Source organism: Diceros bicornis, chromosome 5 (genome assembly GCF_020826845.1).
Source record: "Diceros bicornis minor isolate mBicDic1 chromosome 5, mDicBic1.mat.cur, whole genome shotgun sequence".
In the NCBI taxonomy this organism is placed as follows: Eukaryota; Metazoa; Chordata; class Mammalia; order Perissodactyla; family Rhinocerotidae; genus Diceros; species Diceros bicornis.
The window spans coordinates 41,608,739-41,630,954 of record NC_080744.1 but is presented as its reverse complement, the minus strand read 5'-3'; the positions used below and the strand labels follow the sequence as shown (position 1 = coordinate 41,630,954).

General features: G+C 33.7%; 1 protein-coding gene across 2 annotated transcripts in view; it reads right to left on the bottom strand.

Moving 5' to 3' along the window:
• GOLM2 (golgi membrane protein 2) overlaps positions 1-22,216 on the bottom strand; it is a 117,208-nt gene that overhangs the window by 2,301 nt on the left and 92,691 nt on the right. Inside the window, exon 9 of one of the 2 annotated variants that reach the window (XM_058541465.1) lies at positions 4,880-5,047. The exons of the other annotated variant lie outside the window; for it this stretch is intronic. Within the exon in view, the coding sequence (XP_058397448.1) occupies positions 4,880-5,047 (168 nt within the window). The remainder of the gene's footprint in view (positions 1-4,879; positions 5,048-22,216) is intronic. 2 annotated transcript variants of the gene reach the window in all.

The window sequence follows — 22,216 nt, the reverse complement described above, 5'->3', positions numbered from 1 at the left end:
TTCCACAATGATGTGCTCTTATTTCTTCTTTGCATTTATTCATAAAAAATGCCAAACAAACCAACTTTCTCTTTCCTTTCAATAACGTTCCTGTCAAACTTTTAGAAATTCTCATTTAGAATTGCAGGCAACCACTTTGCATCATATTCTAACAAACTTATCTCATATCTTTAATAGTGTAATGCACTGGGTATGATAACCCCAAATCTGTTATGTGTAAAGGCTGAAATTATATCCATAATCATACTTGTATTTTGAAAATATGCTAATTAATCCCTTATCAAAGAACTCTGTACTTACAAAAATTATCTTTGGTTTTAAAAAGGAAAATAATCACTGGCACCTCTCCAAAAAGCTCTCCTTAGGATCCATGCCATGAGACCTCACCTTATGACTATAAACACATCTTTCAGGACTTTAGTAATTCAATGAAGACTTAATCACCATGGAACAGTGGAAAAAGCTACCATACAAAGGAGACTTTCTAGAAATTTAACACGAAAGTTACTGAAAGGAAAAAATACTGTTACTTTTTGGGATTTTTAAATGAATAATTATAAAGAGAAAACAAAATAAGAGCAAAGGTCTAGGAATAGAAAAACTGAATTCTAGTCCTGGCTCAGGCACTTAACAAACACGATCTAGTTCCAAAACCTCTTTGGACCTCTACCTTCTCAGTAGAATAGGGATAACAACTGTTTTTCCTGCCTCGAAATAAAATAACGCATATGAAGGCAGTCTGTACTTCCAAAGTCCTCTATAAATACAAGGAGGAGTTTGTTGGTTTTATTATTTTATGCTTTTTAGCAAAGTTTTTAATGTAGTGCCTTCGCATTGTTTTTCAGAATTTCATAGGACTTTTGCAATATTGCATTTTTCTTACATTGAGCTATCCTTTTCATTAACTAGAGTCCATTGTCAATGTGGCTATTCTAACCAGAATTCCAGTTTCTACCAACAGCCTCTTTGCGTTTATCTGCAAAGTACAATGAAATTACCTAACCAAATCTGATATAGAATAACAGATAACCACTGAATATAACTATATGAACTAATATTTTATTTCATTTTACAAAGCAGCAAAATCTATAAATAGCTCATCAATGTAAAATGACTAGTAAAGGAAATATAATACAAAGACATACATAATTTATTAAATAATTCCTAAATTCCCTCTGAAGTCAAGAAAGGACCACCTCCATAAAGAAAGCTCTTCCAAGCAAGAACTTCTTGGGGCAATAGTGCAATGAGGCTCCACTAAATTGTACAAATTAATCCATAGGCCAAAGTTCAATTATCCTCCAAAGCAGGCAATCCAGAGAAAAAATTCTAGATTTGCTTTTACTTTTTTTTACTATTTGCTTTTACTTACTTTTACTATTTTATTCAACAAACACTTATATAGTGCTTACAGTATGAAAGACCCTGTTTTAAGTGCTGAACAAATATTTAAATCATATAATCCACATAACAACTATTGAATTAGGAAACTATATTTATCCCTATTTTACAGATGAGGAAATTGAGGTATAGAGGTTAGGTAATTCACAAGGTCACCAAGCTAGTAAGTGGTGGAGCTAGGATTCATATCCAGACAGTCTGGCTCCAGAATCCAGGCACTTAAGCACTATGCTAAGCTTCCTTCCATAGATCTACTTAGTAATATGCATGTCATATTCTATTAAACGAACTTGGAACTTCTATGGGATTAAAGATAAGAGTAAAGAGAATTTGTAAACATCCATCTCCTTATTACAATAAAGAATGAATTAATAGATATATCCATCAAACCTATAGTGTTTCTAGAGTTAATCTTTTAGCTACTCTTTTCACTGAGTCATTAAAAGAAGCCAGTAAAAAAATTTTTACACCAATATCAATAAAATAATATTTCTTTTAGGATGTTTCAGGAAACCAGGAATTAAAAATCAAAATAAACCAGGATTGCAAACACAGGAAAAATAGACTTCACTTAATTCTACAAGAAAACACTCTGCAGGTAGTGCTGACCCAAATGATCAATACATACGAACAGGCGTCAGAGATAAAGCTGGAATCCTTCAGCTCCCTATTGGCAGAGATGCTACCAAAGCCTGCATTTCATAATCCAGAATTTCGGAAACCAAAGCCAGAGTGTGCTTAGCTAAAGCCAGCACACTCAGTCCTGCAGCTGGAATCTCTAATCCTAGGGACCCGACAGCTTGAGAAAAAATACTAAAGAGAGCAGAGAAGAGCCCCTACTGGTAGAACCTTAATAGTGCTTCTGAAGTGCATGCTTCAATGTTTGATATCTCTGGCTACAGTCTCAATGGTGGCAGTAAAGTTGCTACTTTCTTTCCTGGGTTTGGAGGAAGATGTTTCAGGCATGCTGAAATCTGAAACACATTTTCCCATAATACTTGTGTTATATATAGTGATTCCACAGAATTTTAGAACTGAGAAGGATCATCTATTCTACTTCAACACTCTCACATTATAGATGCAGAAATTGTGGCCCAGAGAGTTTAAGTGACTTGAAAAGCAATACACAGCTGGTCTCCTAACTCTGGCTAATGTTTTCTGCCACTCTATTCTACTGCCTTCTTTGGCTACAAGAGCAAACTGGGAACCCAACCATTATTTCTGCATTGAAACTATCAAGAAATGCTTTTAAATTCCAAATATTCTAACTTAAACATTTGGAATCCAAATTGTTGACAAGGTAGGGAACAGCCATAATTCCCCCTCCCCGCTTTTTGGACAATTAATACTACACCTAAAGAATCCCTGAAAATATGTTTTAAATTATTTGGGTCTCTAGTATTTCTTTTTAGTCAGTTCACCCAAACTTATACCTCTTTATTTGCTGGAGCTGATGTTCTTGCATCTTTCTGTTCCCTATGATAAGGGAGTCCCCTAGCCAGCTGCCCTATCTTACTGCTACTATCATCTAGTGAACCCCAAAATAGGATAAAAATGTTAAAGGGCAACCCCCAGCTCAAGTAAGATTCACTTGCAAATGAAGAAACCCCAAAATTTAACAATCTCCTCTCTACTTCACTGAGGATATCATCTTAGGTCATTTTCATATATTCCTTAGAATCAGTGGATTTATTTTCTTGTGAAAGGAAAGGCAGAGCAGCACGAGGGTACTGGGGACCTAAAGTGGAAAGCAGCAATGACAATTGGGGCTGGGAAAGGGTACAGGAAAGAGAGAGAGAAGGCACTGAAGATAAATGTACCTACCATGGATAAAAACCATAAAAATATTAAACTGAAATTTTGTGATAAAAGTCATCAACTTTAAGATAGCCAAAATATAAGAAATTATTTTCAATTATGGTTGAAATTAATTGCTCTAATAAAAACCTCAAAATTATCCAATGAGATGATAGAAGCTCTTATGAAAGAAAACTAGAGAATGTTTAAAGTGTAAACCAAGCAATAAGACCAGAAGTTAAAGGGTTATTACCCTAGTCACAGTTGTAGGAATAAAAGCTCAATGAGAAAAGCATAAAATTATCAGTTACAACATTTACTGAGGGCTCTATGTGTGCTAAGTACTATGGTAGGGGGAGAATATGAAGGCAAGAAAAGATACAAACAAAAGAGAAGGCAAAATAAATGAAAAGTCCTGCCCTCCAAAAGCTTACAATCTAATTGGTGATATGATATACATGCATGAAAAAAGCCTTAAAACAATGTTATAAATAATTGCAAAAATATAACCCAAGCAAATCACAAAAGCAATAAGAAAAAAATCATAAAATGGATGAAAAATGGATGAGATTATAGAAAAGGTGACTATAATTTATTCAACAGTACCAAAAAGTTTTTGAGAAGTTAACATTAAGTTAATCATTAACATTCCCTTATATAACTCCTAGCATTTATTAATCTTTTTCTATTCCCAATAACCATTCTTCTAAAACTAGAATGTACTATCAAAACAATGCCTAGGTGGAAGTCAAAGTCTCTAGTTTCCCTTTTTCTAACTATATAGTATTCTAGGACAACTATATTTTCTTCTGAGTTCTATAAAAACAATTCTTGTCACAAAGCTAAATAAAATTTAATTACCTTAAAAAGAGTTAAAGAAATCAAGACAGATTACATTGAAAAATATTTCATGCATCATATTATAAAATCTAATATATCACACACTAAGTTTATAATCAACTTTTATAGAAAAGAGAAAAAGCTCCACAAATACTACTAAATGATATAAGCAGGCAGAAAACAGGCCAAAAAACTTACAATAAAGCAACATACTCTGATATGCATGCATGGATAGGGCTGCATGCACACAGGCAGATTCTGAACTTTTACTAAGTTAAAAGCTCAGTAGTGACCCAGTTAACACAGGAAAATATGTTGAATCTGTGTATTAAACATAAAACAGACAAATCTTCACAAACTGATTGCTAAATATAAATTTAAGCCTCTCAGAAAAAATTTCAAAAACAGCCTTCCTATGCTGAATCAGCAGTGAGATAATCTTATCTTCAGTGTGGAGGAGACCATTCCCTTTGTGCCTTCCTTTTTAAGAAAAAGGCTGTCTGGTCAATATTTGTACCTAGAATAATGAATTACTTTCAGATGAGAAATTGGAAAAGAATTATTTTCTAGGAATATTTGCCTTAGGTAAAGTCTAGAGCCATTTTAAACAATTTAATTCTAAAATTTCTGAAGATTCTGAATTTCAAATTGTAACTATATCAATAATACATATAACTAAAAATGAAAATAATTAAAATAACTTATTTATAGAACTGCACAGAACCTCTTTGTGTTAAGATTGTACTGCTACTAATAAGTGGGGAAAATTCTACACAAATTCAACCAAAATACTTAGAGGTGGGTTTCACGGTCACAGCATGGAGGCCAGGCCCACGCTCACCTTGGACGTCTTCCTCTCCACCATCACCATCTTCTTCCTCATTGTAAGCCAGCTCAGCCTGCTTGTCTGCCTCATACTCACCTACGTTACCATCATCCCCATTATAATCCGCCAGTTTAGAGCCATGCTGTGGATCAACAGGGGATTCATTCTCATCAAAGAATCGGCCTGTGAAGTAGGTAGAGGATTAATTCAAGGGTAAAGAGAGAAGAAAAGAAGGGACCTGTACTGGAGGCAGACCAGAAAGTAGACAAGTGAAACCTGGCAACTTTCAGGGTACTGGTTATAAAAAAGATACATTTTGTGAAGGTTATCCAAGACAAAAAGAAATAAGAACGAAGACCGAAAATAACTTTTATTTAAGAATTTCTGTTTTGTGTTGATTTTAGTACTTGCTACTTAAGGTCTGAATGTTTTCTTAAAGGGCACCATTTTCAGGATTTTTTCCTAACAACCAAGGACTTCTCTGATATAAATATTTGTTCAATTTAACACTTTAGGAGAATAAATAATTTTGTTAGTAGATACAATACATATTTGAAATTTGTAGTCATTTATTACTTTATGAAATACTACTTTCCATGAGTAATTTTCATAACTTTTTTTTTAATAAAAATAAACAAGTACTACATATGCTAGTGTCTTCTTGGATACTAAGACAACTAACACACCTGAGGGCAATCTCAAGTTCCTTCAGTAATAGTGATTCACTATAACCATGAATTTCCAAAAGGGATGGCAGAGAGAGTAAACTGTCAAAATCCCTAGTGATATGTGTTTTCAAAAGACATCCCAAGTAATTTTGATTTATTCTTTTCCATTTCCTAAATTAGAGTTTTAAAAGTCAGTGGTAGAGAAAGCTTAAGAAAGTTGACCTACATTAGGCTGTTAAATTGCACACATTTATAACAATTAGAAATTAAGAGGAAGAGCAATAGACACAACACCTACTGTAGACAGCTATTCAACAAGTAGACATTGAAAATAAACGTTAGGCACACTAAGCTCTGACTCACAAATACAAGTTAAACTCTACTTTGACATTAAATTTAAGTAGTAGAGAAGTAAATTTTATTCCAATCCCTAAAATATGAATAACATTAACTTACTGATGATATAAGAATTTAAGATTTTTAAAAATTATCAAAACTTTCTGTGATAGGTCTAAAATTTTTGGAATTATATTTTAAAAATTTACATTGCAATGAAACATTCAGGAAAAAAATCAACAACTTCTTTTGTTTGGAAAGAAATATTAAGTACAAATGGAAAGAATTATGGAGGTATTGGTCAATTCTACAGATGCCTCACCATATCATCAGGCCAACATATTTTTAACTGCTGGGCAAAGAGTCAATCAGGAAAATAGTTAAAGAACAAATCACACTTACATAGGCTTTTAAAGGGGTAGGGAATTTACAATAGGAGACTGAAGTAATTGGGGCCAATAAAAAGAGCATCAGGTCATCTTAAATCTATTCAAGAATAAGGTTGAGTATGTAAAATAAATAAATAAATGGAAAAGTTGATCAAATAGAGTTAGATAAAATAAATGGATATACAAGAGTTAAAAAGGAAAAACAGTAACAAAAGAAGAATAGGTAGGCTATTTGTGAGAAAGACGTCCCCTCTCCTAATGATAGTAATACAAAACAAAACATTTTGGTGGCTTTTATTATTACCTCTTTCTCTAATGATAAAATAAATGATGCCAATGTAAGTAGGAAAAAGTGAGATTTATAGAAAGCTATATTTTCTTTTTCTTAATATTCCATATTTACTATGGACAAAATACCTAGAGGAGTTAAACTATCTTTATGTAATGCTATTTTAAATACATAAACACTTTAATATGGTAGTTACCAGTGAGTTTCTCAAAGTACAATATTTCCTCCAAGAAAACTTTTCCATTTTTTAACAGTTATGAAATATAGAAGACAAAAAAATTAGCCTAAAAAAGTTATTGTAAAATATAGTTAATTAACTAATATTATCAGACATGGCATATTAACCAAAGAAATGGTCCGCCTGTACCTGTTATAATTTTCCAACAGAACAATTTATAAAATTTCTTTTCTTTTCTTTTCTTTTTATGTGTTTGATGATCTGACTAGCCTGAATTCAGTCATAAAATTTTAATACTACAATAATAGTGACAGAGATAATCAGAAAATCAATAACAAGAATGGATGAACACACAACTGTCCTTTGTTAAATAGTAATTTGTGCTATCATATACACAGAATTTTCATCTTTGGAGAAAAAGCTAACCCTTAATAGTGGGGTTTCCAACACCATGATAGACAACAAGCGAGCTAAAAACAGAGCCAACTACACTAAGTTGCCAGTGAAGTTGGGGACATCAGACAAACTCCACATTAAACAGTGAATGAATATGACAATATAAATAAAAATGCTGATCAATATAACAGACTGCTAAATTATATAATTGTCAGGCAACATATTTGCAAAAAGAGTTATACAAGGGAGAAATCAGTGTGGGTTACAGCAAGGGAAGGTTTCAAAGAAGAGGCAAATACATTGGATCATGACAGAGAAGGAAAGAAGCATTCAAAGAATAGGTAAGAATGAAGATGGAGTACTTAGGAGAGTAAAGAGATTCATTTGACTGGATTTATATTAGAAAGTGGAAAGAGGAAGTTTGGACAAGCAAATTGGGAATAATTATGGAAGACCTTTAAAGTTAAAGATTTTAAAAGGTCTCCTATATCTACTTCACAAGGTCATTGTTAGAATGAATGACAAAGTATATGAAAGTATTTACAATGTTCTTTCACCCATCCATCCAACAAAGATTCACTGACACACGTGATAGGTATTGTGCTAGGCACCATGATACAAAAATAAACTTAGCATTTCCATCTCTGATAACTCAGTGTAGTAAAGAAGACGAATTATAAAGTGATGCTATGTGTGCTGTAACACAATGATCGAGAAAGTGACCTCTGAACATGGAGACTGTTGCTACCACTAGTTTCTATTTGATAGAGAAGTCTGAACTTTATGTAACAGGCAATAGGCAGCTGTCATGATTTCTTTTTTTTTTTTTTTCTATTTCAGTAATTTCTTTGTTTTTATTTTTTTTATTGGTTTATAACATTGTAAAAATTTCAGGTGTACATCATTGTACTTCTATTTCTGCATAGATTACATCATGTTCACCACCAAAATACTAATTACAACCCATCACCACACACATGTACCGAATTATCCCTTTCACCCTCCTCCCTCCCCCCTTCCCCTCTGGTAACCACCAATCCAATCTCTGTCCCTATGTGTTTGTTTATTGTTGTTATTATCTACTACTTAATGAAGGAAATCATACGGTATTTGACCTTCTCCCTCTGACTTATTTCACTTTGCATTATACCCTCAATGTCCATCCATGTTGTCACAAATGGCTGGATTTCATCGTTTCTTATGGCTGAGTAGTATTCCATTGTGTATATATACCACAGCTTCTTTATCCATTCGTCCCTTGATGGGCACTTAGGTTGCTTCCAAGTCTTGGCTATTGTGAATAACGCTGCAATGAACACAGGGGTGCATTCATCTTTACGCATTGGTGTTTTCAAGTTCTTTGGATAAACACCCAGCAGTGGAATAGCTGGATCATATGGTAGTTCTGTCCTTGATTTTTTGAGGAATCTCCATACTGTTTTCCATAGTGGCTGCACCAGTTTGCACTCCCACCAGCAGTGTATGAGAGTTCCCTTTTCTCCACATCCTCTCCAACACATATTGTTTCCTGTCTTGTTAATTATAGCCACTCTGACGGGCGTGAGGTGATAACTCATTGTAGTTTTGATTTGCATTTCCCTGATAGTTAGTGATTTTGAACATCTTTTCATGTGTCTGTTGGCCATCTGTATATCTTCTTTGGAGAAATGTCTGTTCAGGTCTTTTGCCCATTTTTTAATTGGGTTGGTAGTTTTTTTGTTGTTGAGATGCATGAGTTCTTTATATATTTTGGAGATTAAGCCCTTATCAGATGTATGGTTTGCAAATATCTTCTCCCAATTGTTAGGTTGTCTTTTCGTTTTGTTGATGGTTTCCTTTGCTGTGCAGAAGCTTTTTAGTTTGATGTAGTCCCATTTGTTTATTTTTTCTATTGTTTCTCTTGCCCGGTCAGATGTGGTGTTTGAAAAGATGTTGCTAAGACCGATGTGGAAGAGCGAACTGCCTATGTTTTCTTCTAGAAGTTTCATAGTTTCAGGTCTTACATTCAAGTCTTTAATCCATTTGGAGTTAATTTTTGTGCATGGTGTAAGGTAAGGGTCTACTTTCATTTTTTTGCATGTGGCTATCCAGTTTTCCCAACACCATTTGTTGAAGAGACTTTCTTTTCCCCATTGTATGTTCTTGGCTCCTTTGTCAAAGATTAGCTGTCCATAGATGTGTGGGTTTATTTCTGGGCTTTCGATTCTATTCCATTGATCTGTGTGTCTGTTTTTGTGCCAGTACCATGCTGTTTTGGTTACTATAGCTTTGTAGTATATTTTGAAATCAGGGAGTGTGATACCTCCAGCTTTGTTCTTTTTTCTCAGGATTCCTTTAGCTATTCGGGGTCTTTTGTTGTTCCATATAAATTTTAGGATTCTTTGTTCTATTTCTGTGAAAAATGTTGTTGGAACTTTGATAGGGATTGCATTGAATCTATAGATGGCTTTAGGAAGTATGGACATCTTAACTATGTTAATTCTTCCAATCCAAGAGCACGGAATATCTTTCCATTTCTTTGTGTCTTCTTCAATTTCTTTCAGAAATGTTTTATAGTTTTCGGTGTACAGATCTTTCACCTCTTTGGTTAAGTTTATTCCTAGGTATTTTATTCTTTTTTTTGCCATTGTAAATGGGATGGTATTCTTAATTTCTCTTTCTGCTACTTCGTTGTTAGTGTACAGAAATGCAACTGATTTTTGTATGTTGATTTTGTATCCTGCCACTTTACCATATTCGTTTATTACTTCTAAAAGTTTTCTGGTGGATTCTTTAGGGTTTTCTATATATAAAATCATGTCATCTGCAAATAGTGACAGTTTCACTTCTTCCTTTCCAATTTGGATCCCTTTTATTTCTTTCTCTTGCCTGATTGCTCTCGCTAGGACTTCCAATACTATGTTAAATAGGAGTGGTGACAGTGGGCAGCCTTGTCTGGTTCTTAGAGGGATAGCTTTCAGTTTTTTACCATTGAGGATGATATTAGCTGTGGGTTTCTCATATATGGTCTTTATTATGTTGAGGTACTTTCCTTCTATACCCATTTTATTCAGAGTTTTTATCATAAATGGATGCTGTATCTTGTCAAATGCTTTCTCTGCATCCATTGAGATGATCATGTGATTTTTGTTCTTCATTTTATTAATGTGGTGTATTACGTTGATTGATTTGGGAATGTTAAACCATCCCTGCATACCTGGAATAAATCCCACTTGATCATGGTGTATAATCTTTTTAACGTATTGTTGGATGCGATTTGCTAGTATTTTGTTGAGGATTTTCGCATCGATGTTCATCAGTGATATTGGCCTGTAATTTTCTTTTTTTGTGTTGTCCTTGTCTGGTTTTGGTATCAGGGTAATGTCAGCTTCGTAGAATGAGTTAGGGAGCTTCCCCCCCTCCTCAATTTTTTGGAAGAGTTTGAGAAGGATAGGTATTAAGTCTTCTTTGAATGTTTGGTAGAATTCACCAGGGAAGCCGTCTGGTCCTGGACTTTTATTTTTGGGGAGGTTTGTGATTACTGTTTCGATCTCCTTACTGGTGATTGGTCTATTCAGATTCTCTACTTCTTCTTGATCCAGTTTTGGAAGCTTGTATGATTCTAAGAATTTATCCATTTCTTCCAGATTGTTGAATTGGTTGGCATATAGCTTTTCATAGTATTCTCTTATAATCTTTTGCATTTCTGAGGTGTCTGTTGTAACCTCTCCTCTTTCATTTCTGATTTTACTTATTTGTGCCTTCTCTCTTTTTTTCTTGGTGAGTCTAGCTAAAGGTTTGTCTATTTTGTTGATCTTTTCAAAGAACCAGCTCTTGGTTTTATTAATTTTTTCTATTGTTTTTTTGGTCTCTATTTCATTTATTTCTGCTCTGATTTTTATTATTTCCCTTCTTCTACTGATTTTGGGCTTTGTTTGTTCTTCTTTTTCTAGTTCCTTTAGGTGCATTGTTAGATTGTTTATTTGAGATTTTTCTTGTTTGTTGAGATAGGCCTGTATTGCTATAAACTTCCCTCTTAGAACCGCTTTTGCTGTATCCCATAAATTCTGGCATGTCGTATTTTCATTTTCATTTGTCTCCAGGTATTTTTTGATTTCTTCTTTGATTTCTTCGTTAACCCAGTCGTTGTTCAGTAGTGTCATGATTTCTTTTAAGCTCTCTGAGAACAGGAATCTAAACTGCCTTATGTATCACAGCATCTCCAGCATCTATTCAGGTAAGAAGCTATGAGGACTTAGACTAGGAATATATCAGAAAAAATGTTAGGAATAGGTGAATCAAACACATTTAAAAATGACAAACTGAATATGTGGCACAATGGAGTGGAAAGAGTCAAAGGATGATTCTATAATCCTAGCCTGGAAACTAAAAATAGTGGTGTCTATACCCAGCAACAATTGGGAAGGTATGGGAAAGCAAATTTTGCTTTAGGTATACTGAGCTTAGGGCTACAGTAAGATAGCCAAATGAAAATATTTTATAGACACATGGAAATATGGAGCTAGACTCTAGGTGCAAGGTGAGGGCTAGATGTGTAGATTTAAGACTCATAAATGACGATAAGTTAAACTATGAGAAGATAATTTCTCTGAGGAAATAAATATTTACAGAAAACAGTTATAAGTCAAAGGAGTGATCTTGGGGAATGACTAAATTTAAGAAGGGAAAACAGAAGTAACGACGGTAAAGTTATCACATGATGATATAAATCTGTGGTGTTTCAACAGAAAGTAAATATTAGACTTCATTTCTGAAGCATTTTTCCTATTTAAAGATTTTTAATTCAGTTGTGTCCCTCAATAACCACAATGTTAAAGCTGTGCCCAACTAGGGGAGTAATATAGTAATTATATTTAGTTTGGATCCCCAAATTTCCTTATATTGTAGCAAAATTCAATTGTGGACTAGAATATTATTTTTACCCTGGTGGCTGGTTGAAAATGACTAACTTAGAGTCTATCAGTAACAAGTTAGCTTCATCCCAACAGTTTAAACATGAGAATACGAAGAAAGAAGCAACATACACACTAGCTATTGAAAGTCTTTGGGCAGCATCAAGCTGGAAAAATAAATCATAACAGATCGTTGATACAATTTTCAGTTCACTTTAAACAATATAATAGAATTTCATATAGAATTATAGATATTCTGTAAAACACCTTAAACATCAGACTGCAAACTTCGAAACTCAGTAGAAAATGAAAGGATAATGACAAATAACTATAACTTTTCTCAATCTCAAAAAGGCATTTCAGTCAAGAGAACAAGATCCGATATTTTAATTTTGTACTATTGATCAAACCAAGATAAATCACTTTTTTGCTTCATTGGCTCAAGGTTCATTTACGAGTTTCAATTTCTCAACTATTCTATTAAAAAGAGGTTTATATTTTTCATGTCATTCTTTTAATATATTACCACTATTATAAACAAAACGAATCAGCTTGAGTTGGTTGTAATAACTCTAGAGAGAAAGAAAAGGAAATTTTACCCTAAAGGAGGAAACCTCTTTTGCCAGCTTTCATCTAATGTTAAGCATTTCTTTTGTACCATTCATTTGGCAATTAACACATTCAACTGATTCTTGCATTATTCAGTTAAACACCTACAGTTTTGACTATTTCAAGTATCTCTGAGGGTCCATGATACGTGATAACTTATAATTTGCTGAGACACCAGTTAGAGTCATGAGTGTTGGGAGGGAGGGGTATGCAAACTGCGACAAAAATGTTAACTGCAGGCTTTCCTCACAGAACAATATATAGGGAAAACTAATGACTGGCTTTTAAACTGTTTACTTTGATTTCATTATCACGAACATATTGGTGCAAAAAGACCAGACATTTTGCATCTCAAGGTATAGGACGGGCATATAGTAGGCACAGGAAGGAATCTGTTAATTGACTGGACTTATAGAAGGTAAAGAGAAACGGAGGAAACAAAAGAAGCATGGTACCTAAAAACTATGGCTAAAAGCATCTGACCAATCTGACCATCCCCCTCACTTCCAACACAAAGAGGTTCAATTGCTCTTTCCCCTTCTTTATATAATCCACAAACTGCCTTTTTTTTTCCTTAAAACTAATTCTATGGGAGGAAGGGAGAAGGGAAGGGAAGCACACAATTTGATTTGTTTCAAAGTCAAATACTGTTCTTTCCTCTCCATTTTACCCTCCACCAAACCTACTGGACTAGTACCAGCACAGGATAAAGGAGACTGAGGTGGGAAGAAATTTGTTAATTTTTTTTTTTTTTTTTGGTGAGGAAGATCAGTCCTTAGCTAACATCCATGCCAATCCTCCTCGTTTTGCTGAGGAAGACTGGCCCTGGGCTAACATCTGTGCCTATCTTCCTCCACTTTATATGGGACGCCGCCACAGCATGGCCTGACAAGCAGTACGTCAGTGTGTGCCCAGGATCCGAACCCCGGCCGCCAGCAGCAGAGCGTGTGCACTTAACCGCTACGCCAGGGGGCCGGCCCCAGAAATTTGTTAATTTTTGAAGAAGTAATACTAGGCACACATCACATATGTATGACAACTACATTAATCTTATGTACATTAAATACTTGGATACTCCACTTCAATTTCAGGACTCAAATATTCTTTAACGTTCAAAGAATAAACAAAGCTATAATGTAATTGATTAACAAATTTTTGTATGCCAAACTTGATTGCCTTTCTGCATCTATATCAAGAAAAAAATGTCATCTCAAGACAATATGGTTGTGTATTGAAGAATGGAGCAAACCATTTCTTCAAATATTTCACGAAAATTTTTCTTTTTAATGTAGCACTATGATTTACATTTTATAAAAGTTTAACAGAATTTTTCTATTTTTTATTATTAAATATTTTCAGATATATAGAGAAGTATAGAGAATATAATATCCATGTTCCCACCATTCAGAGCCTTGTCAAATGTTAACATTCTTTGCCATATTTGTTTCAGAACTTTTAAACACATAAAACATTACAGATACAACTCAAGTTCCCTGGGTACCTCCTCTCCCTAGCATTCTCCTCCTACCCCAACGGTAACCTCTATCTTAAATCGAGTGTTAAGCATCCCCATGAAGGTTTATGTATTCATTAACAAATAGTATTGATTCACAGGCCTTTAAACATTATATATATGGCTTCTGGGCAGGAAAGAGTTAACTCAGCATGCCTGGGTTGCTCAAACCCTGTACATTCCAAAGAAAGGCTTGTCTTCAGGACTGGTCCTTGGCTGGATCCTGGGAGATAACTTTTGGACCCTTGGAATGTTCTGCCTTTTGTGTTTTTGTGTGCCTGAGGCCTTGGGCCATGCTATACCAGTATGATTGGATAAATTTCTCCTAACAAAGTGATCTATGGTGAATATGTGTTTTTGCTAGGTGGAGTGGAGGAGGGCTGGAGTGTGAAAGCTGAGCTGCTCCTGTTTTCCTCTAGACGTTTTATTAGCTTTAAATTTTAAATCTATAATTTATCTTGAATTTAATTCTGTGTATTGTGTGAGGTAGAGGAGCCATGGTAAATATTCTTCCCTTTGGCTATTCAATTGACCCAGTACTATTTACTGAAAAGACTATCCTTTCTTCTATTGCATTGTAGTATCAACTTTGTCATAAATCAAGAGACCATATACGTGTGGTCAGTTTCTGGATTGTCTATTCTGTTTCATTTGTCCACCTGTCCATTCTTGTGCCAATATGACACTGTCTTACTTACTCTATCAATAATAGTTTTATAGTAAGTCTCAATATCTGGCAATGAAAGTTGTTTTGTTCTTCTTATAGATTGTCTTGGCTATTCTTAGTCCTTTGCATTTCCATACAAATTTTAGAGTCAGCTTATCAATTTCTACCAAAAAGAAGAAGAAAACTTTGCTAGGATTATGAATGGGATAGTATTGAAATTCTAGATCAATCTGAGAAGAACTGACATCTTTAAAACATGAAACCTTCCAATCTATCAACATGGATTTATTTATATATTATCTAATTTCTATTAATAATATTTTGTAGTTATAGAGGTCCTTGTGAATATTTTGTTAGATTTTTTTCAAGGATGTGACGTATTTCAGGCTATTAAGATAGTTTCTTTTTAAAAATTTCACTTTATATGTTTGTTGCTGACGTATAGAAATATTAATTTTTTAATATTAACCTTCTATCTAATAACTTTGCTAAATACATTTAATAGTTTGTAGAATGTTTTGAATTTTCTACATACAAAATCATGTCTGTAAATAACATCAGTTTATCAGTTTTACTTCTTCCTTTCCAATCTCTATACTGTTTATTTCCTTCTCTTGTACTTCATTGCACTGACTAGGACCTACAATGAAAGGCTGAATACAAGTGACGATTGTGGTTATCCTAGTCTTCTTCTGGACTTCAGGGGGAAAGTTTTTGATAGTTCACCATTAAGTATGATGTTCGTTATAGGATTTTTGTAGTTACTCTATCAGATTAAGGAAATTACCTTCTAATCCCAGTTTGCTTAGTTTGTCATGTTTCATGAATACATGCTGAATTTCCTCAAACGCTTTCTTTGCGTCTGTTGAGATGACTATTTGATTTTTCTCATATATTTTGATAATGTGGTGAATTACATAGACTGCTTTTCAAATATTTAATAACCTTGCATTTTCAGAATAAACTTAACATGATCATCATGTACATCATTTTTATCTATCTCTGGACTTGATTTGCTAATATTCTATTCAAAATTTTACATGAGAGGGACTGTCTGGTAATTTTCCTTTCACATAATATCCTTAGTTTTGCTATCCAACTTATGCTGGCTTCATAAAATGAGTTGCGAAGTTTTTCCTCCTTTTCAATTCTCCGGAAGAGTTCATGTTAGATTGGTTATATTTCTTCCTTAACTGTTTGGAAGAATTCACCAGTGAAATAATTTGGACATGAAAATTTCGTTAAGAGAAGGTTTTAAATTACAGATTCAATACCTTAAATAGACATGAAATTATTCAGATTTTCAATATCTTCTTCTGTCAGTTTTGTATAGAGGTGTTTTTCTAGGATATTGTCCGTTTCTTCTAAATTTTCAAATGTTTTGGCACTAATTCATAATATCTCACTAAATATCCACTAATATTGTTATTTGTAGGATCTATATTGATGTTCTCTTTGTTTCATTCTTGATATTGGTAATTTGCGCCATCTCTGCCTGTCTTGATCTGTACTAGAGGTCTTATTTTCACTAGTCTTTTCAAAGAATCAATTGATGGTTTTGTTGATTTCATTGTTAATTTCATACAGCATTCCTGAATTTAGTAATCTAGCTAAACTCTCATTACTTCTAGCAGTGTCTCTTTCTGGGTGTAGTGAGACTTCTGATTACCCATTCAACTTATTTAATGGTTATTGGTTTATTCAGGTTTTCAAATATTCTTGAGTCAATTTTGGTAATTAATCTTCCAGAAAATTATCCATTTAAGTTTTCAAATTTATTGTCGAAGTTTTTAATAATATTTTCTTGTGATTTATAGTTATACCTGTTGTTCTGAATATTATTTATTTTATCTTTTCTATTTTTCTTCATTAGTATTACTAGAGGTTTGTTTATCTTGGTTTTTTTTGCTCCTGTCTATTCTTTATTTTCCATTTCACTTATGACTGGTCTCGTCTTCATTTTTTCTTCTCTCTACATTCTTTAGGTTTCCTCTGTTATTCTTTTTCTCCCTCTTTCTCTGAAACCAGATTGTTTGGGTTCTAACCTTGACTCAACCATTTACTAGCTAAGTAATCTTGGTGGGTTCTAACCCTGACTCAGCTGTTTACTCAGCTATTACTATTAAATAATCTTGGAAGTGTTATGAAACTTCTTTATGTTTGTTTACAGTCTATAAAATGAAATAATGACAGTATCTATACATGAGTTTATGAGTTTATACATACAAACATTTTAGAACAGCAACTGGCACATACTAACTTCTCCAATGTTAGCTATTATTAGTATCATCATCACTAGTAGTAGTAGTAAGACTACTACCACCACTATTATTATTACTACTACTCTTTTCAGGTTGAATTCAATTCATTTAATTTTTAGGGTTTTTTTTCCTTAATGCTTTTGAGGCCATAAATTTAGCTGTAAATACTACTTGGGATGTATCCCTCACATTTTGATGTGTGGAACTTATATTATTGTTCAGTTCTGTAAATTTTGAAATGCCCATTATAAATCCCCCCCGAAGAAGTTATCAAGAATTGACTTTTTTAAGTGTATAATATAGGGGTTTTAAAATACTATTAATGACATAAATTGCTTGAAATTTATTGACTCCCTGTGACCTAGTATCCAGCTGATTTCTGTTATTGCTCCGTGTGTACTTGAAAAATGTTTATTTTCTCTTTATTAAGTGTAGGGATCTGTGTATACTTATATATATTTGAATAAAATTGATAATTTTTGCTTTAAAATTTCCATAGTCTTAGTGACTTATAAGTTTTGTTAGAACTATATTAAAATCTTTCATATTATGTAGTTTTCAATTACTCCTTGAAATTGTGTCAGTTTTTCGTCTTGCTATTTTTAGATATTGATTTCCTCTTTTTAGTTGATTCTTCCTCTTGTTATTATGGAGTATCCTTTAATTTTTCTTTTTTCCTTAAAATCTATTTTGTCACTTGTTAATACTTTACATCAGCTTTCTTTTGATTAGTTTTCACCAAGTAACATTTTTTTTTTACATATGATAAAATACACATTACATAAAATTTACCATCTTAACCATTTGTAAGTGTACAGTTCAGTGGCATTAAATACATTAACACTGTTGTGCAACCACACCACCATCCACATCCAGAACTTTTTTCATCTTCCCAAACTGAAAATATTGATTAAACATTAACTCCATCCCCCCGCCCAGCTCCTGGCAACCAGCATTCTACTTTCTGTCTCTATGAATTTGAGTACTCTAGGTACCTCATATAAGTGGAATCATAACAGTATTTATCTTATTGAAATTGGCTTATTTCACTTAGCACGATGCCCTCAAGGTTCATCCATGTGTCAGAATTTCCTTCCTTTTTAAGGCTTAATAATATTCCATTGCACACATATACCACATTTTGTTTATCCATTCATTCATCAATGAACACTTAGGTTGCTTCCAACTTCTGGCTACTGTGAATAATGCTGTCATAAACATGGGTCTACAAATATCTGTTCAAGTATCTGTTTTCAATTCTTTTGGGTATATACCCAGAAGTGAGAAATATCTTCTATAGTCCTTTTATTTTCACATTTTCTATGTATGTGCGTTTAAGATTTAGTTGTAAGCACTACATAGCTGGATTCTGTTTTTGTATCCTTTTATCATCTGTCTTTTAATAGATAACTTTAATCTGTTGATATTTATTGTGGTTTTTGTAGTAGCTGAGCTTATTTCTTTGATTTTACTGTTTAGACTCCCTTCTTTAAATTTCCTTCTTCCTTTCTTTCAATATTATCTCCTTTTGCCACTCGACCCACTGTTGGATGGAAGCAGCACACTCAATTTCTATTCTTTTAGTGATCACTCTTAATTTTAAACAAATACTTCATAAATTTTTCTAACAAAATTTCAAAGCATTCAGTATTTCTGTCCTCTTTCTGAACAGGACATGGACCTTTTCACTTTACCCTTGAACATCCTTTCTATCTTTTATTATTAATTGCTATTGTTTTTGCTGTCTTAACACAAAAATAGTTTTCTTAAGTCAGTAACTAAATGTACCAATAGCTTTGATCAATTTGAGTTCCACTTCTTTGTAACTGTTACTATCTCTCTTCAATTTTCTTTTTACTAAAGAATAACCTTTACTCTTCCTTCATTGAGGGTCTATGAGAGGTAAACTCAGTCTTGTGTAACTGAATATGTATTCATTTTGTCCTTGTTGTCCTCATTAGCTGGTATAACATTCTAGGTTGGTAGTTATTTTCCACTCATCACGTTCAAGATATTATTCCATTACCTTTTGGCATTTTATTTGCTGATGAAAAATCTGCTGTCAATATAGTTGTCATTCCTTGGAAACAATCTATATTTTCTGGTATCATTTAAGATTTTTTCCTTCATTTTTGGATACTTGGAAGTTTTCCTACAATGCAACTTTCCTACAAAGCAAAGACTTTCCTCATTTATCCTACTTGACACTCAGCAGGCACATTTGATCTGAGAACTCACGTCTTTCTTCAATTGCAGAAAATTCTGAACTCTTCTTCAAAATTCTTTTCAAGTATTCTCTACCATTTCCTCCATTGTCTACCCCATACTCCTGTTAAACACACATACATCTTCTGTCTCTCTTAACATCTCTGTCATATATATATATGATATATATTTGTCTCTATATCTAAATGTCTATCTCTTTGCCTCTCTGTGCTACATTCTTGGTGAATATCTCAGTATAAGCTTCCAAATCACTTATTTTAGTCAACTACATTCATGGTCTACTATCTCATACACAGATTTTTTATTTCACTGATTATTCATTTCTAATATGTATAATTGGTTTTTATATCTGTCTGTTTTTGTTTTATTTCTGCCTCTTTGAGCACCCTTAAACATATTTAGTTTTTAGCAGACTGTTACATAAATTTATTTTCATGTTTCAATTGTTGATATGTTGGCTATCTCTCTTAGCATTAAAATTTTTCATATGTTTTGGAGTTTTGGTTTGTTGACAAATTTTCAGTATGTGGGGGTATTTGCTTTTTCTTTTTCCCTCTCTGTGTTCACCTTTATTATCTAGTCATTTCAAAGATGCTTTCACCCAGTTTCCCAGTCTAGGATGAGATTTTATAATCACATTTCAGAGTTTCTATTCCATCATGCTACTGGGGATACTACAGATTCAGTATAGAATCAATGATGGTGTGGTTTAGTGCATGGTCACAAGGCTACATCTGTTAAGTTCCTATCTCCATAAGCCTTCAGGTTGCTAAACATTGTAGTCCATGATGGCAGTCAGCAATAGCTCTATTTTCTGCTTCCTCTGCCAAGGGAGATGGGGCAATAATCAGCTCCTAGCTTTAAGCAATAAGCTTGGCTTCTATTTTATGTGGTACCATTTTATTCTGGTTGCTCTTAAGAGCCAAATTCCTGGAAATCTGCATTTCCAGACCTGGAGCCTAAAAGGTCCAATCATTCAATTCCTTTCATCATCTTGTATTTCTCTCTCATTTCTTAACCACAGAAATGTTTAGCATATTTCTGAGATTATGAATATTGTTTTAGTTCTCTCTTTTACATTTTGTCTATCGTTTTGTGTGTGAGCAGAGTGGATATGTCAAAGGTGAACTAACTAAGCCATCTGGACCAGAGGTTGAAAAATACTTTAAAAAAAATCCATATATAAAAGAAAAGCACGTACTCTCTGATACACTGGCTTGTGTCACCAATGTTGTTCAGGAGAATCCTTAACCACAGTTAAATAAATGAATCCCTGCTGCTACTCACCCTGGAGCATGTTATACAGAAAAGCACATACAAGAAGTGGCTTGATCAACAATCACCACCTACTGTTTGGAGTAACTGCCCTTGTAAACTGCCCTTTCAGTATGGGGCTGACATTTGAAATGAACTGTTTTCTCTATTCAAGCCATCTAAAAGGTAAGTCCCTCCTAATTGGCAAACAGGTGGGCCTTCCATGGATTCTCAATTTCAACTACTTTGGAGGATGTCTGACTATTTCTTTGAAGTATGCCTCCAGGATACTTTGAAGTATCCCCTAAACTATATTTTGTGTCACCATATACCCTACATTCTACATTTTATTTTATTTTTTATTTTTTTAAATCATTTTTATTTTTTTATTTTTTATTTTTTTTTAAACTTTATTTATTTATTTTTCCCCCCAAAGCCCCAGTAGATAGTTGTATGTCATAGTTCCACATCCTTCTAGTTGCTGTATGTGGGACACGGCCCCAGCATGGCCCGAGAAGTGGTGCGTCAGTGCGCGCCCAGGATCCGAACCCGGGCCGCCAGCAGCGGAATGCGCACACTTAACCGCTAAGCCACAGGGCCGGCCTTCTACATTTTAAATTAAACCAAATATATCTTCCAAATATGGCAAAACATGCCAAGAAATTATCTAGCCATTTTTGTATGATGTGGCAATACAAAATAAATTTACAAAAAGATGCATATCTTTATATAAATATAAATATGATATATTAAGCTATAAAACAAAAATACTAAATTTAAAACTGCCAGAATATTAGTGGTGTTCATTGTATAAAGCCTGAGATTTTTCTCCCCATATCTAGTAGTCAGTGTTTTCAATGAAATTTTCAACTCGTTCTAACAGCATATCATTTTATACCTACAGAATCAAGTGCTTTTATATTCATTACCTATTTATACTTCTGCTATCATTTGTACTTGTTGATCTCTCCATATACCTTTGGTCTCTAGGTGAAGTAAAATCATTTGAAGATATGGACTGAGATTATATCTGCCTGTCTCCATGATGCAAAAGCAGTCAAGCAGGACAGAAAAAGAGGTTCCTTTACACACTCAAGACTCATTCTTCCTATTCTCACTTCATATTTTTCTTTTATCAACAAAGCCTCATTATGATAATAGTGTTCAGCCTCTGGCATTTTTAATGTAGTATCTTTTCTCTCAAGATCAAAATTTCCCCATTTACCATTTTTCAATATCACTTCTCAGTCTGATGCTTCTTACTTGCTAAATTTCAGTTAATACTTCCCTCTCAAGCTCAGTCTAACCACTTTTCTATACTGCCATGGATTCCAAATAGCTAGGCCCCTGCTCTGGATCAACTACAAAGTTTCTCTTCTGCATTCTGGTGGTACAGAAAGGGGCCACAAACTCGAATGGCTACAAGCATCAGACAAGAAAGATAAATGGATGTATTATGTCAGAGTGGGGTTATAAGAAATGAGACAGGGCAAGTTTTGTTCTAAAGAGAAGTCATAATCAGTTCCAGTGATTATGTCAAACATTCTGATTTAAGAGAATCTAGATACTGGGAATTTTATGTGAAATCTCTTGATTTCTAAATGTTGTAACTATTTCAGATTTTTAAGAATCACTGTGTGGACCAAACAAAACTCATATGTTGTCTGCATGTGG